Source organism: Electrona antarctica (assembly GCF_951216825.1).
Source record: "Electrona antarctica genome assembly, chromosome: 19".
NCBI lineage: Eukaryota > Metazoa > Chordata > Actinopteri > Myctophiformes > Myctophidae > Electrona > Electrona antarctica.
Window position 1 is genome coordinate 2,406,489 of NC_136800.1, and position 17,062 is coordinate 2,423,550.

The 17,062-nt window shown below is 43.6% G+C and overlaps 1 protein-coding gene across 1 annotated transcript; it reads left to right on the forward strand.

Moving 5' to 3' along the window:
* The first annotated feature begins 11,814 nt into the window (after nucleotides 1–11,814).
* LOC306943235 (uncharacterized protein) lies at nucleotides 11,815–14,948 on the forward strand. The gene is made up of 4 exons (XM_079529453.1): nucleotides 11,815–12,075; nucleotides 12,326–12,676; nucleotides 13,122–13,246; nucleotides 13,404–14,948. The coding sequence occupies exons 1-4, from the start codon at nucleotides 11,832–11,834 to the stop codon at nucleotides 13,731–13,733; spliced, it is 1,050 nt and encodes a 349-aa protein (XP_079385579.1). The 5' UTR covers nucleotides 11,815–11,831; the 3' UTR covers nucleotides 13,734–14,948.
* Nucleotides 14,949–17,062: the final 2,114 nt, after the last annotated feature.

The following is a 17,062-nucleotide window of genomic DNA, read 5'->3' on the forward strand; positions in this document are numbered from 1 at the left end:
TCACTCAGACAGGCTGGATGCTCTGCTTCCATTCTGTGCAGGTACAACAGCGCTTGTTTTCTTTTTAACCAATAGGATTATTTCCTTGTGTTGTCTCCGGGTAAAAGTCTCTACCGTCAGGCCTTCATAAACTCCACTGAATCCCCTTGCTGTTGAAATGAATGGGAGCAATATAGAGATTGACAGGTTCCTTAGCAAATCAGATTTCAGTTTTCCCTGCTGGGCGTCTTCTTTCAAGTGCTAGGGCCAGCTAGCTGGCCTTTGGTGATGTTAACGTCTTGCTTGGATCCCATCGCTGGGGGAAAATATTGTCCAATGAGAAAAGAGAACTGGGTGTTTGAAACTTTCTGCGCGAGTTCCCATCTGATTCCGATACTCATTCTGAGGTGGGCATTGACTGTGTGGGTAGTTGTCATGATCCAAGGAATCCAGGGAATGTCAGTTTTGATTGTACGACCTACGGTTCAAGAGTTATGGGCCAAAATGTAACGCCTGGCCTGGTGGAGACAATGTATTAGAGTAATAGAGACAATCCACGTTCTCTGTTGTGAAGCTAATTGATTGTGTTATTTTTTCCCTTCAGCTCTCCAGGCTGAACAAACACACAACACAACAGGTAAACAAAGATTACAAATCATCATAGATTATAGATAGACCAAGAGCTTCTTCTAATTAAATCTCTCTCTCTCTCTCTCTCTCTCTCTCTCTCTCTCTCTCTCTCTCTCTCTCTCTATCTCTCTCTCTCTCTCTCTCTCTCTCCAGAGTCTGTGAGGTTGGTGAATGGGACCAGTGTGTGTTCAGGCAGAGTGGAGGTGAAGTCTAATCAGTCTTGGGTCTCAGTGTGTGAAGATGACTTTGACCAGCAGGACGCAAAGGTGGTCTGTAGGGAGCTTGGCTGTGCGGCTCCTTCAGTCCTCCAGGGGGCGCTCTATGGAGAAGTGAACGCTTCAATGTGGACCAAAGAGTTCCAGTGTGAAGGCAGCGAGTCTGTTCTCCTGGACTGTAGAACTTCAGACTCAACTAGAAACACCACCTGCTCACCTGACAAGACTGTTGGACTCACCTGCTCAGGTAATTATATATATATATATATATATATATATATATATATATATATATATATATATATATATATATATTCTTTTCTTTTTTTTGAAAGAAAATGGTTGCACCTGTCTGTATGTTCATTACACTAGGTATGGAGGGCTCTGCAAATAACACACAGCCCCGCCTCCCCCTGCTGTCAAAGCAGTTATCAATGTTGTTCACAACATCATGTCAATGTTTACAACTTTATGTCAATGTTTACAACTTCATCTCAATGTTTACAACTTTATGAGAGGATTAAGTGGAACTTGTGTTCTCTCTCCCAGGTTGATGTCAGTAAATAAATCAAAGTAACTTTACATTGACATGCATCTCTCTCTTTGTCATAATGCTTGACAATAGTGAGAGTATTTCATATGTTTAGTGTGATGTAGCGTGTTGCACGTGCACGTTGTGTTTAGTGTGATGTAGCGTGTTGCACGTGCACGTTGTTTTTAGTGTGATGTAGCGTGTTGCACGTGCACGTTGTGTTTAGTGTGATGTAGCGTGTTGCACGTGCACGTTGTGTTTAGTGTGATGTAGCGTGTTGCACGTGCACGTTGTGTTTAGTGTGATGTAGCGTGTTGCACGTGCACATTGTGTTTAGTGTGATAAAGCGTGTTGCACGTGCACATTGTGTTTAGTGTGATAAAGCGTGTTGCACGTGCACATTGTGTTTAGTGTGATAAAGCGTGTTGCACGTGCACATTGTGTTTAGTGTGATAAAGCGTGTTGCACGTGCACATTGTCACAGTACATGGATGTGAAGGTTAGGAGGAGGAGCGAGCCGTAACAATTCGTCCCCTACGCACCGACAGAAGAGAAACAAGGGTTTATGCACAGATGAGAGAGAGGGAGAGGTTTCCATGTTCATATGTTAAATCAATTAATATTATTATTATGGTTAAATCAATTTATTTCATATCATGAAATATTGGGCTTCTAAGAATTTACAAGCACTGTGTGCAGCGCTTTTCCAAAATGTATTTAAAGCATTTTACAAAACAAGATACATGAGAAAAAGTATCAACTTAAAACAAATTGAAGATATTCAAAAAGACACTGACTCTCTGAGATAACGACACTTTTAGTTTTTGATGAAATAAAACGTTGTTTTACTACTTACTCCCTTGTCTCTGTACAGAGCCTGTCAGGCTGGTGGGAGGAAGCAAGTGTACTGGTAGACTGGAGACGCAACACCAGGGAGACTGGAAACCTGTGGATGGTCATTCTGACTGGAACCTGCAGTCATCTTCTGTAGTGTGTAGGCAGGTGGACTGTGGCTCTGCTGTTTCAACACGATGGAGTTATGCTTCAGAATATAAACCTCAACCGGTATGGAAGATGACAGTGTCCTGTGATGGGTCTGAATCTTCACTGAGGGAGTGTGGAAACAAGACGTCTGATACTTCCAATAGGATCCTGGAGGTATTCTGTTCAGGTAACACAAACAATCACTTCAACAATGACTGTAATCTGTAGTTCATTTAATTGAACTGTCTGTCTGTCTGTCTGTCTGTCTGTCTGTCTGTCTGTCTGTCTGTCTGTCTGTCTGTGTCTTTGTTGAAACTCATGTCCGTGTCTGTTATGCACAGTGGTGGACAGTAGCAAAGTATGTTTACTTGTATTGAGTACTATTACTTAAGTACTTCTATTTTTGTATACTTTTACTCCACTACATTTCAAAGACATCTCTAGGAAGGGAAAAGTTTAACCACTTAAATGCACTTTAAAATACAGTGAAAATAGCAGATCTACAAGTTCACAACATGTTGCGATGTGACACATTGTGAGCTTGTAGATCTGCTACCTTCACTATCCTATCCTACTATAATAAGGAAACCGTTCAGTCAGTCAGTCACTCTTGTCTGTTCTGGATGGTTCTCCTCAGTGGCTTGAGCAATTGCTCTGCACACGGGCATTGACCATTAGCATATGCACACAACCACAACGCCTGTTTTTAACATTTAAGCTGTTTATTAGCGTGTCTGTGTAAACACCGGACATTCAGATCGTAGCTGCTGGCCAGACACTGCCACACAGTGAACGCCACAACACACACACACACACACACACACATGCTGCAAACTTATAAAGGGCTTTCATTTACGGCCCGAGTCCAACACATGTTTTATGAGAGGGAAGGCTCTTTGGGATATCATCCTCATAGCACGAGCACGTACTGTAGCTTAACACGCCGGTCAGTTGACTTAACTCACAAAAACACATTTAACATCCTGTTTAACCTTCAAATTAAAATCATCTGACAATTTAAACAACGACACGTGCGTACTGCATGTATGCACGTTCTGGCGCGTGGCTATATGGAAAGCTCACTCCTCCGTTCTTCACTTGACGTGTAGATTTCTGAACGAACTTGACCACTGAATGTACCGCTATGGTTGACGGCTGCAGTCTTGTGTTAAAAGCATTTTAACACAGCTTTAAATTGAGTGACTGGCTGTAGGCTATTTACTGTATGTAATCACGGGTAACAGGGCGGACAACGGGTCCCTTATTTGACGGGCGTGGCGGGTCTGGTTTGTATTTTGATATAATCGCTGGTGACTGGATGGTCTATGGATCTGATTATTGACTGGCAGGGCGCGGGTTGTCAAAATTGGAGCCCATTCACTGGGGGTCTGCGACAACCTGCCTCACAAAAGTGATATTTATTTCATCTTAGACTGTCGAAAGCTGATTTCCCACTGCATGGCTACTGCTTTGCCTAGCTTGATAACAGATCAATAGCCTCCTGTAACAATGGCATACTTCGTTCACGCCTTCAACTAAGATCCCCACTCATTAATGTTCTTGAAATGATTGTTGTCGATTAAATAATCGTCCAAAGATGAAGGAATGACAAAGTTCTTCAGGGTGAAGTATTGAGAATTTATTAAGAAGATTCAGCAGAGAAACAATATACAGAGAGTGAGGAACAGGCCTCCGTGCCTGTTCCAGCAGCCCCTCCGGGCGCAAGCCTCCCCAACCCCATTCTCAAACAGTTCTTATAGTCTTGTTTTAACAGAGATGCTATACTGAATGGTCATATAAGGGTCTGTGCTAAAGATAAGGGCGACACACAAATAGTTACACAAGTACACATTCGCTGACATAGTGATAGTAAGCATGGAGAAGTCCGGTCAGCTGTTAGATTGACAGCTGCATGAATTAGACTGAGCACATTGGTGAGCGAAAGAGACTTAATGGAAGAAAGATAAATACACAATAATGCATATATTTGGCACTGTAGTTGGCATTCTAAAACTCCCATAACATGATCTATCTCTCTCTCTCTCTCTCCAGAGTCTGTGAGGTTGGTGAATGGGACCAGTGTGTGTTCAGGCAGAGTGGAGGTGAAGTCTAACCAGTCGTGGGTCTCGGTGTGTGAAGATGACTTTGACCAGCAGGATGCAGAGGTGGTCTGTAGGGAGCTTGACTGTGGGCCTCCTTCAGTCCTCCAGGGGGCGCTCTATGGAGAAGTGAACGCTTCAATGTGGACCAAAGAGTTCCTGTGTCAAGGCAACGAGTCTGTTCTCCTGGACTGTAGAAGGTCAGACTCAACTAGAAACACCACCTGCTCACCTGACAAAACTGTTGGACTCACCTGCTCAGGTAATAATACAAATCACACCCGTGTGTGTCGTATCTGGTAGACACGAAACACTCTAGTTCTACTATACGAAATACTGTTAAACCTGAAAGCTGGGAGAGCACCGGAGAAAATGTGAGACGGCACGACAGCAGACAGAGTGAGATGTTCCGATCATGTTGGTTTATTCAGCAACACAGCACACAGCATAGGCTCCTCCGGCGGCCTTACGCCGTCCGGTAGACTGACAAAGTTACATTCAATTGCATGGAATTAAGTACAGTTTCACAGACATAGGTGAGAATGTAGGCGTGTTCACTGTTCCTCTGAAGGCGAGATGCTTAACCTTTGATCAAGCACTCCAACAGTGGCCACTTTGAACTACTATTTAGCATGTAATTGCCCCTAGGTGTGACCCAGGAACTCAGGACTCAAACAAAAGGCACAGACTACAGTATAAACAGGCGCCACATCGACACCCCCATAGGTGTCAACAGGATGAGCTCTACTGCATGTAAATAACACAAGGCACATTTTGTAAGAGAACATGAAATATTGAAGAATTATTGGTTCCAGATTCCACATGTGTAAGTGAGGGGCGCTCTTATCATCATACATCATTACATGCTTTACAAACCAACATCTTATTTGAAAAATCACACCCATGTGAAGTGAGGGGCACATCACCATGATGTAAAATTAGACACATTGTCTATTTGCTCAGACACTGACACAACGACTGTGGACACAGACTATGGACGTGGGAGGGGCTGGCGCCCCTCAAAAGACAAAATTAAACGACATGAGAAATGATGGTGAAAATAGAACAGAATCAGTTAAAAAAACAGAAAACAAACACAAGGATGTGGTTTCGATAGCCTGACATAACAATATACACTCTTTGTTAGGATTGTTATTTTATAAGGAAAGTAATAGTACTTTGTTTGACTGTACTGATGGTATTCTCACTTGTCTCTGTACAGGGCCTGATGATGTTAGGTTGGTGGGAGGAAGCAGTAACTGTACTGGTAGACTGGAGATCAAACGCCAGAGAGAATGGAGACGAGTGGGTGGTCAGTCTGTCTGGAACCTGAAGGCAGCATCTGTAGTGTGTCGGCAGATAGACTGTGGCTCTGCTCTGTCGACACAAGGTTCTGCTGATCGTACTGATGCATGGGAGATTATATCTTCCTGTGATGGTACTGAGTCTTCACTGAGGGAGTGTGGCGCAATGATGTCTGGCAGCACATTCTCTGACAGTCTGGAGGTGATCTGTTCAGGTAACACAAACAATACTTCAACAATAACAGTAATCTGTACAGTCTGCTATTTAATTGATCTGGCTTGTCTGTCTGTCTGTCCCCGTCCGTCTGTCCCCATAGGTCTGTCCATCCGTTGATTCATGTGTGTGTGTGTGTGTGTGTGTGTGTGTGTGTGTGTGTGTGTGTGTGTGTGTGTGTGTGTGTGTGTGTGTGTGTGTGTGTGTGTGTGTGTGTGTGTGTGTAGCGTCAATGCTAGCGAGCGCGCGTGTGTGTCCTCATGTTCTCGTCTGTTGTCTGTTACCTTTAATGAATGAAAATGTTGAACACCCTCCCTCCCGCCACACACACACACACCCACTCTCTCTCTCTCTCTCTCTCTCTCTCTCTCCAGAGTCTGTGAGGTTGGTGAATGGGACCAGTGTGTGTTCAGGCAGAGTGGAGGTGAAGTCTAACCTGTCGTGGGTCTCGGTGTGTGAAGATGACTTTGACCAGCAGGATGCAGAGGTGGTCTGTAGGGAGCTTGACTGTGGGCCTCCTTCAGTCCTCCAGGGGGCGCTCTATGGGGAAGTGAACGCTTCGATGTGGACCAAAGAGTTCCAGTGTGAAGGCAACGAGTCTGTTCTCCTGGACTGTAGAAGTTCAGACTCAACTAGAAACACCTGCTCACCTGACAAGACTGTTGGACTCACCTGCTCAGGTAATCAGGGACGTGCAGAGGGACCAGGAGAGCTGTGGCCTGATTCTTTTCTTTTTTACTATACCCAGATTTAGAGGAATATCTCATTTTAAATGAACACTAGGAATCTAGAACAAATTGTAACCGCAGTGCAATGATGCAGTAAAGCCAATATACTCAAACAAAAATAATACTTGTACATTAACCGTTTCCGTACCCAATGGACCCGTACATAGGACGTCTGAGGACGTCCTAGCGCATCCTCAATGATACAGGGCGAGATAAGAATATTCTGAATTTTTTCCTTTTTTTATTTGTCAGTTCGCCTTTTGGCTACCGTATGCTACACTCTAGGCAATTGTTAGCTTATCATTGACTTAGCTGTTAGCGCGGCGGAAATAATGACTCGTCTCTCCTAATCCAGGGCGCTCTCCGTGGTGTTGAACGGATCGATATACTGGCGCTTCATTTCTGCTCCTCATCCGTCTCTCCCGCAAAATATGAACGCTTTTTGGATCATATATCGTATAAACTAAAACTATCGCAATGTAAGCTAGCTATGTAAAGTAAACTTTTTTTAGTGGATTGTTTCCGGGTCATGGGTTTCCGAGTAAAAGCGGCCATGTCTTTCCGGCACCCCAGAGCTCCTATAGTGGCAGCGGTGGCCGAACGGATTGCGGAGCGGTCTTGATACCGGAAGGTCGCCAGTTCGAATCAGCGGTCCGACACGTTAAAATTACCACCGCTGAAGTGCCCTTGAACAAGGCATTGAACCACTACGATGAAATGTTCTATGAGCAGGGCCTGGCTGGAAACAAGTTCTTGAGCTTAGCCCAGATACCCTGGGTAAATATAGTAATCATTTCATTGAAGGACTTCCGGCACTGATTGTGTTAATGAAACAAACAACGCAAAATAGACTAGAACAGTCATACCAGGTCACTTTCCTATATCAGCTGAATCTCATCACGATTGCAAATGCTTTCCCCACACTGAAAGTACAAAAACTATCATTTCATTGGAATGACCACGATGGGCCGCAGAGACATGAAGCAGGGGCCGCATGGGGCCCGCGGGCCGCGGGTTGAGTAGCGCTGCTGTACACTGTGTACAGTATGTGTTAAAATTGATGAGTTATGTGGACACACCCACCTGACCCATCTCCTCTGCCTCCTCCTCCTACATCACAATGTGCTATGACAGCAGCCTATCATTTCAAACTTTAATTAGCATTCTTTTCAACATGCGTGTGATTTGCTTTAAATGGTAAATGGTGCATTTACTGTATATAGTGCTTTTATCCAGAGTGCTTTACATAGATTGTGCATTACATTCACCCATTCACACACACGTTCACACACCGATGGCAGAGTTAGTGTCTAACCTACTTGGAACCTACACTAACTCTGGGGGAGCCCGGGATCGAACCGGCTACTCTACCGGCCACTCTACCCCTGAGCCACTGCCCCTTTACTTACTCTGATTTAGGTTGACAGATCTTTTTGGAACGTACCGGTGATGCTTTCTGTGTCCCCTGCAGGATAGACTGTGTAGAGTCTTAAAACATACTTAAAATGAAAGTAATGCATTTTTTTTTTTTTTTTACTGCTTTCGTCTCTGTACAGATGTCAGATTGGTGGAAGGAACCAGTAACTGTGCTGGAAAACTGGAGATGAAACTCCATGATGGGTGGAGACCAGTGGACGATTCTGACTGGACCTTGCAGTCATCATCTGTAGTGTGTAGACAGCTATCCTGTGGTTCTGCTGTTTCATCACTAAGACTGGTTGGTTCTACAAATCAACCTGTATGGTGGATAACATCTCCCTGTGTTGGCTCTGAGTCTTCACTGAAGGACTGTGGAACAAATGCGTCTTATACTTCAGCCCACAGACTGGAGGTGATCTGTTCAGGTAACACCTGTTCTGTCTGTCTGTCTGTCTGTCTGTCTGTCTGTCTGTCTGTCTGTCTGTCTGTCTGTGCCTCACCTGAGACACCAAAACTGATACACACAGAACACACACCTCCCTTGTGTTCTGATACACACAAACATCTTTACTTGTATTAACCTGAAGTACTAAATAAAGTACCACCAACAAAATGCTCACATATTAATAGGTTACCGAGTCCTGACTGTCCATTACAGAGACATGTTAGGAATTCTGAATACACAAAAATTAGTTATTACATTTAGACAACTCCTTATTTGTGCGTAGTGATGTTGGAAAATGTATTCTTGAATGATCTCAACTAAGATCCCCCACTCTTAAAAAAATGGCATTTCAGAGATGAGCGGAGCAGTCCTGGAAAAGTGTAATGTATTTGTTTTTGATAAAAAAATCACTCTCTCTCTCTCTCTCTCTCTCCAGAGTCTGTGAGGTTGGTGAATGGGACCAGTGCGTGTTCAGGCAGAGTGGAGGTGAAGTCTAACCAATCGTGGGTCTCAGTGTGTGAAGATGACTTTGACCAGCAGGATGCAGAGGTGGTCTGTAGGGATCTTGGCTGTGGGGCTCCTTCAGTCCTCCAGGGGGCGCTCCATGGAGAAGTGAACGCTTCGATGTGGACCAAAGAGTTCCAGTGTGAAGGCAACGAATCTGCTCTCCTGGACTGTAGAACCTCAGACTCAACTAGAAACACCACCTGCTCACCTGACAAGACTGTTGGACTCACCTGCTCAGGTAATAATAATCACAACTAGAAAAGAACATTTCACATAATGTGACATAATGTGGTTTGTGGTCACCTGCAGCCTGGCATCATTCACTTCCCTGTGCAGTGAGTGAAATGTACTCTAGCTGCAGACAACGTCATGTCTGTGATTACTTTGATTCTGATGGGATGAGAAATCACATCCAATATAAGCATATGGTTGTGAATCACCAAGGTGGTAAAACTGGAGCTATTTAGGCTATTACCGTGTACTTCCTGCTGCCACCGTAGTCCAATTGAATTGTGGAATTGGTCGAATTGAAGAAGTAATCCAGCACCGCACCACATTGTGGGTGTGAGGCAGAGTACAGAAAGTTTGCATGCCAGTCTCTCATGGCTCAGAGTAGAGGAGAGGTTGACATGCAATTTAGTGAGTTTCTTTAGGAATGTTTGTCATAGTAAACAACCAGTTTGTCTGTATTCACAAATACAGTATGTGAGAGATCGTCATAGTCATGCTACCAGGCAGGCTACTAGTGGCCACATGGTCAAAGAAAAACCCAGAACAAATGCGGTTTGCAGATCTGTAATGTTCAGGGCTATTTCAGTATGGAACACGTTACCAACTATAATCACGGAAGCACCCAGTAAGGCTAGTTTTAAGAGGCTCCTTAAGAGACACCTGATCAATTACCACAATTTTAATTTTAATTAACTGTCATCATTTAAGGGGATGTCTTGTTTAGTGTTTTTATTTTCTCTGTATTTTTAATGTCTTAAATGCATTTGTATTTTGTATTATGAATGTATTTTTTTCAAGATTGCACCTGTTTTTATTGTGCAGTGTTATTTTTGATTGTGTTGTGTTATATGTATTGTTTGTCATGGACCCCAGGAAGAGTAGCTGCTACTTTGGTGGCAGCTAATGGGGATCCATCTGAAAAGGGTTATCACAAAGCACAAGGCACCACAAATATATTATGCTTAGGGAACCCAAATGGCCAGCAGCTGCCCTGATTACCTCTATGGTCATGTCATCAAGGGAGACCTGTCCAATAATTCATATTTCATCCAGATTGGCTAAGATTGACCTCTACTATATTGTCGGTGGAGTCCTGTGCTCAGAGGAGCACATATTTCTAGTTTAAAACATGAAAATGACATTGCTAGCCTGAGATAATTCGGATTCCTATTTAACAATGAAAGTAATAGTACTTTATTTTATTCTTTGCCTCGTTTTGCCACTGTACAGAGCCTGGTGATGTCATGTTGGAGGGAGGAACCAGTAACTGTTCTGGTATACTGGAGGTGAAACACCAGGAAGAGTGGAGACCAGCGGGTTCTATTTATGACTGGAACCTGAAGTCATCATCTGTAGTGTGTAGACAGCTGAACTGTGGCTCTGCTGTTTCAACACAAAGGAGGTCTGATGCAACCGTTGAACCTGTGTGGAAGATTCCATGTGTTGGATCTCAATCTTCACTGAGGGAGTGTGGAACAAAGGAGTCTCACAATTCCACTGAGAGACTGGAGGTGTTCTGTTCGGGTAAAACAAATAAACAGTGACCTCAACTATTACAATAATGTGGACTCCACTTCACCTCCACAACTCGTGCGTGTGTGCGTGCATGCGCGTGCGTGTTGAAACATTAATAAGATACACGTATGTTGACAACCACCCCCCCCCCCCCCTCTCTCTCTCTCCAGAGTCTGTGAGGTTGGTGAATGGGACCAGTGTGTGTTCAGGCAGACTGGAGGTGAAGTCTAATCAGTCTTGGGTCTCAGTGTGTGAAGATGACTTTGACCAGCAGGACGCAAAGGTGGTCTGTAGGGATCTTGGCTGCGGGGCTCCTTCAGTCCCCCAGGGGGCGCTCTATGGAGAAGTGAACGCTTCGATGTGGACCAAAGAGTTCCAGTGTGAAGGCAACGAGTCTGTTCTCCTGGACTGTAGAACCTCAGACTCAACTAGAAACACCACCTGCTCACCTGACAAGACTGTTGGACTCACCTGCTCAGGTATAATCTAATAATTTTAGTAATGTCCTCAAAGTATGAGGAGGGAAAATTACCATCTATGCCGCCAAACTTTGAGGACGGAATTGCAGCAAAATTAACCATGTATGGCCGACATTGGCGATGTGGTTGGCCGATTGGCTGGAAGGTGTGCCATTATTCCCATTATGCACTGTGATTGGCTGAGCATGGCATGAGGGTGTGCCACAGCCAGGGACACCCGTTATATATAAGTTGCACGGAAGTTGCATATTCCGTGCTCAAACTTTGAGTTTTGAGTTTGACGTTTGGTCAAATCCGTTCCAAGAAGTCACCCGTTTGCCGTCTTGGGAGTGACAGTTCACCATGTGTTAGTGTTAGACAGTGTTAGGAATAGATCCCCACCATCTGTTAACAGAACACCACCATCCATTAACATGGAGTGGGAGAACTGAACACTTTCGGCTCACAAGGCATGTCTGCTCTAAATGGTTTGTAACGGTCTTCTCTCTGTACAGAGCCTGATGACGTCAGGCTGGTGGGAGGAAACAGTAACTGTAGCGGTGTACTGGAGATGCAACACCAGGGAGACTGGAGACCCGTGGATGGTCAGTCCGACTGGAACCTGAAGTCATCCTCTGTCGTGTGTAGGCAGATGGATTGTGGCTCTGACGTTTCAACACAAAGGAGTCCTGCTTCAACGGTTCAACCTGTGTGGTGGATCACAGCTGACTGTGTTGGAACCGAGTCTTCACTGAGGGAGTGTGGAATGACACTGTCTCAGAATTCCACTGTCACATTGGAGGTGATCTGTTCAGGTAACACAAACAGTGACGTCCGTCTACTTGCCTACTTACTTAACCTACCTATCTACAGCATAGAAACAGGATGTTTCTTTTTCTGAATTAATTTAAAATAACTTTTTTTGCATCGTCTAATTTCAGCAAAAGCCATACAAAAGCCTTACAATATGTTGGATCTCTAATCTTGGTTCCATCTCATTGGCTACTCTATACTGTATGTAAATATCTGCTGTACTATAATTCAATCACTCGTGTCTTGTTACAGATCTTCTGTTTAAGCCAAACATCAGTGTCTTCCCCACTCTAAACGGGGTTTCTGAGGGCCAGCAGCAGGGGCAGCAGGTGTTGGAAGGTTCCAACTTCAGCATCAGCTGCTCCATCCTGCCACAGTACCCAGACGGCTCCTTCCACCTCACCTTCACTGGAGCCAACAGCACACACAACCACACCCAGCCAGCTGTCAATCACTCTGCCAACTTCCTGTTCTTCGAAGCAGGCCCCGGCCACCAAGGGAATTACAGCTGTGCTTATCACGTCGACGTTGTTATAAAACACACCAACGTGTTTTCTCACAATGTCTCCTCTGAGAGCGACATCCTCTCTCTCACCGTCACAGGTAACCTGAATGAAATTACCTTTAAACCATTCTGGGCGGGAACCCCTTTTGGTGTTTTAAGCGTTATGTTATACTTTAGCTGTTGAAAAATAGCAGACCTACAAGCTTGTAGCGCGTCACCGAGTGCCACGCTACGAGCTTGCAGGTCTGCTATTCTTGATACATCTTGAAAATGTGGCTCAATTCTTTGAATATATATATTCTTTCAGAGTGAATTTTTTTAACTCAAATCTTTGCAACATATTTTGGGCCAAATACAGATAATTCTGGGGGTCCTTGACATGAAAAAGGTTGAGCACCACTGACATAGAACTGTTAGCATTTAGAAGCCCTTTTTTAAGAATCGGCCTCAGGTTTAAATGGGTTAAACTCACAATATGAATCTCCGTCAGGCATGATTCAATCAAACATGAAGGTTTATTTGGTGATGTTTTTTTTCCCACAGTCCCTCCTACAGTCCCTCCTACAGTCCCTCCGACACACAACAGCAGCAGAGTTAGAATCACTGTGGTGGTGCTGCTGTTGGTGGTGCTGTTGTACCCACCCATCGCCCTCTATTGTCTCTGGAAGGTAATACATCTTTACACAACACAAGACTGGAATGTAAATGACAGTTAAACCAGAGTTCACGTGTCTTCATATACAAACAAACAATAGAGAGATAGGAGGGTTCTCAGCCAGATGATGATTCAGTGACTTAACGTTGGGTGTTTCTGTGTTTCTCCAGGCCACCAGAAGACATAATGCAGGAGTGTGGGACACTGCGACGGTTCATTATAATGTCGGAAATGAGAACATTGATATCGAGTATTATAATGTTGTTGGTTCTGATTCTGAATCTGGCCTCGAGTATGAAGTGATAGATGAACAAGTAGTTGTTGAATCTGGCCCCATTGAAGAGGCAGAAGACTCAGATTATGAAGAGATAGACAAACAGGTAGTTGTTGAAGCTGCTGGACCCAGTGAGGAGACAGAATACCACCAGTATGAAGAGATAGATCAACAAGTAGTTGTTGAAGCTGGACCCAGTGCTGAGACTGGAGTCCAGGCCCCATAGACCCTTGAGACGCTCGGGTGGCACAGTAAAGTAGCTGTGCCCACCATTGCGGAGTCTGGGGGGGAGGGGGTTAGAATCCACCACAATGCATCTGGCTTTGTCGAGCATCTACACGAACACATTTGGCCCATGTTCGGGGTAGAGAAGCCGGGCGGGGAGGGTGATATATGTATATATAGTCACTGCACATAATCCTACAGAGTATTCCTTCCTGTCAGCAGGGAGTGTTGGGTGAGAGGAGTCAGATGAAGGCTCTACATCCTCCCGGTAGGAGCTCCAGGTGAGCTTGTGACAATGTACAGAAATGTGTGTGGGGGGCAATACATTGGCATAATGAGTAAATTGGGGAGAAAAAGGGGCAAAAAAGGGGGAAAAACGAAAAGAAAAAATGATTGACAGGAACAGACAGACGGAAGAACAAGTACTGTACTTTACCTGGTGTTTGTGGTTGTAAATAGAAATTGGGGAGAAAAAGGGGCAAAAAAAGAAAAAAAGATTGACAGGAACAGACAGACATTAGAACAAGTACTGTACTTTACCTGGTGTTTGTGGTTGTAAATAGAAATAATTCCTCCCAGTCCACACAGACCAAAGCTAAACGAGGACAGACATAAGATGTGATTTTGAAACGGAAGCCTTGTTGCGTTGTTATTTAGCTTGTTATGGGAGCATGGTTGAATCAATTAATTTAATGTCACGGTCAGTCATCCATGCTGGCGCTGTATAATACTACAAATATTATTAGTCCCAAACGTCAGGCTCAACCGCCGCCTATGCAGGCAGTGACGCATCCAGTCAGGATGCTCTCTGTGGTTCCTCTGTAGAAGATAAGATTATGGGACCATGCCCGGAGAATTAATATCCCAAGCAGGCAACAGCAACACGTAAATAGTTGTGTAGGAGAATTAAAATAGTCAACTTGATGAAGGGCTATAGTCAGTGGTTGCTATACAATTGTTACTTTTACATATTTTATGCGATTAGGGTATTAATATGAATAATCTTGCATTGTCATTCAAGCTAATGTGTAATCCCTCCATTTTTTGCTCTGTGTTTTGTTTATATAATTTTTTACAGAACAGTGTTTGTTATGAGCAGTAAACCATAGTGTAAATAGGAGGTTATTGTTCCTTTGCATAGGCTCAACGTATGTAACTTGCGTGTGTTACGTGTGTATACACTCTATAGTGTATACGCATAGCTTCATTATATAGATATTCCACTGTTAGGTTGTTTGCTTACGTATGATTCATGATAACATTTTTTATGTATTTGATATATTATTATTATGTTTTTGTTCTTTGATTATTTTTTTTAAGATTTAAAGATTATTTTTTAAATCACAGTTAAGCAACTTTACTTTGTATTGTATCCTTTTCTTTGTGTTACTTATCTCTATTGTTGGATGAACACCTCATTGAAGTTGGTATACTGTACATATAGTCCATTATGAAGGCATGAAAACCATTCAAAGTCCATTGATTTCAAAAGCGCATTGGAACTGAATGCACCTTCATTACTGTAAAGTCGACGGTTGTGACTTAACTATTCATATAGTTTTAAACAGTTGAATTGATGAGATAATGTAATGTTTGTTTCTTTGTGCCTTTTGAAATAAAGACAAAAGTCCTGAAAATGAAGAATGTTCTCTCCACAATGTGTTGTGTGTAGTAGAGGAAGCTTCCATTGGTTACCATGAACACAAACGCATCCAGCAGCAGCAGCAGGAGACAAGCTGCTACGGTAACTAAACTAAACATTTTAACATAGATAAAATATTTGGCCATGAAAGAGCCTCGTCAAACACATTTTCATTCAAAGCAACACGAAAACAATTAATGCAGAGTGAAAACATCACAATAACGCACACGTTACACCAGAGCAAAGAACAATGAAGAATCAGAAATCATCATCTTCAGGGGGGTTCCTGCAGGCACTGAGGCCGGGGCCACTGGAAAATATATGCAAAACATGTGTTGAATGCATTTTGTTCTCAGTCCCCCTGGCCAAATGAGATATAGCCTATAGTCTTCTGGACTATAGGCAGGGCTATTTATATACGTGTATGTAACATAGCCCTACACATAAATAGCTACTATAGGCTACTAACATACAGTATGTTTAGTAGCCTATGCATGCCTGGGCATACAGTCCTACAAGTGTGTGTAAGACTCACCTTGTGGTTTTCTGGTTCTCTTATGTAGATCAGCAGGGTCACCACTGTCACTATATACTCTAAGCTGTCACTGCAAACACAATCTGAGAACCCATCGTCAAACAAAGGAAAAACAGCGCCCTCTTTGCCAGTCAACAGTCTGTCTCGAGAGACTACTGCTAACCTAGAAGTGTGTTACATGAGCACCCCCTGGTGGACAAACTTGTAAACAGCATGACATGCAGTATAATGGCATAATGGACTGAACAGACAACCACTGCAGTGGAGCAGTGGTTCCCAAAGTGGGGACCGGGGACCCCCAGGGGTCCTTGAGGTAGTTCCAGGGGGTCCCCAGCTAAATGATAATTAGGAACCAAATGGACCCTTATGGGTCTGTAACTCTGAGAGTGTACAAATGGACCCTGACGGGTCCATTTGGTTCCGTTTGTACACTCTCAGAGTTAAATTAACAGATTTAGAGATAGAAATGCCATTAAATGGGGGTCCGTAGACTAATATGCATGTCAAACTGGGGGTCCTTGAAATTAAACTGGTTTAATTTGAATAGCTGTAAAAGTCTTCTCTTATGGGGGTCCCTGGCATGTGTTAATTAGCTAATTAGTGTCAATGTGGGGGTCCTTGTCATGACAAAGTTTGGGAACCCCTGCTGTGGAGAGGGTTCAAGTGGATAATGTGTGTGTGCTCGTCTGCAGACACCACATTTAGTTTTAGTCACCCGGAATGTTGTAGTGTTAGTCTAGTTTTAGTCGACTAAATATCATAACATTTTAGTCGACTAAATCTACAGTTGTTTAAACTAAAATGGATGTTCGCGGCCCTTGATGCCGTCGTAATGGCTGATTTTACACTGGAAATAGCCGATCTGCTATTTTCAGCATGTATGCAACCAAGTACCATGTATGCAACCAATATGGTACATTGAAGCGCAGTCTAGAAGGGTCCACTGTGAACCTCTATGAATCCAAAGCTTGAGTATAGTCTTTCTCGCTATGTATAAGAGTATTCCAACCAACTTGGCGTTGTGTCTGGTCCTTGCACTGGATACCTTAGCTGCTAGTACACACTGGAGAGGTGACAAGTTCAAATTGTATCCAAGCAAGGTGTCCAGCTCATTCTTCACCTCATTCCAAAACACCTGTATCTTTGTACATTT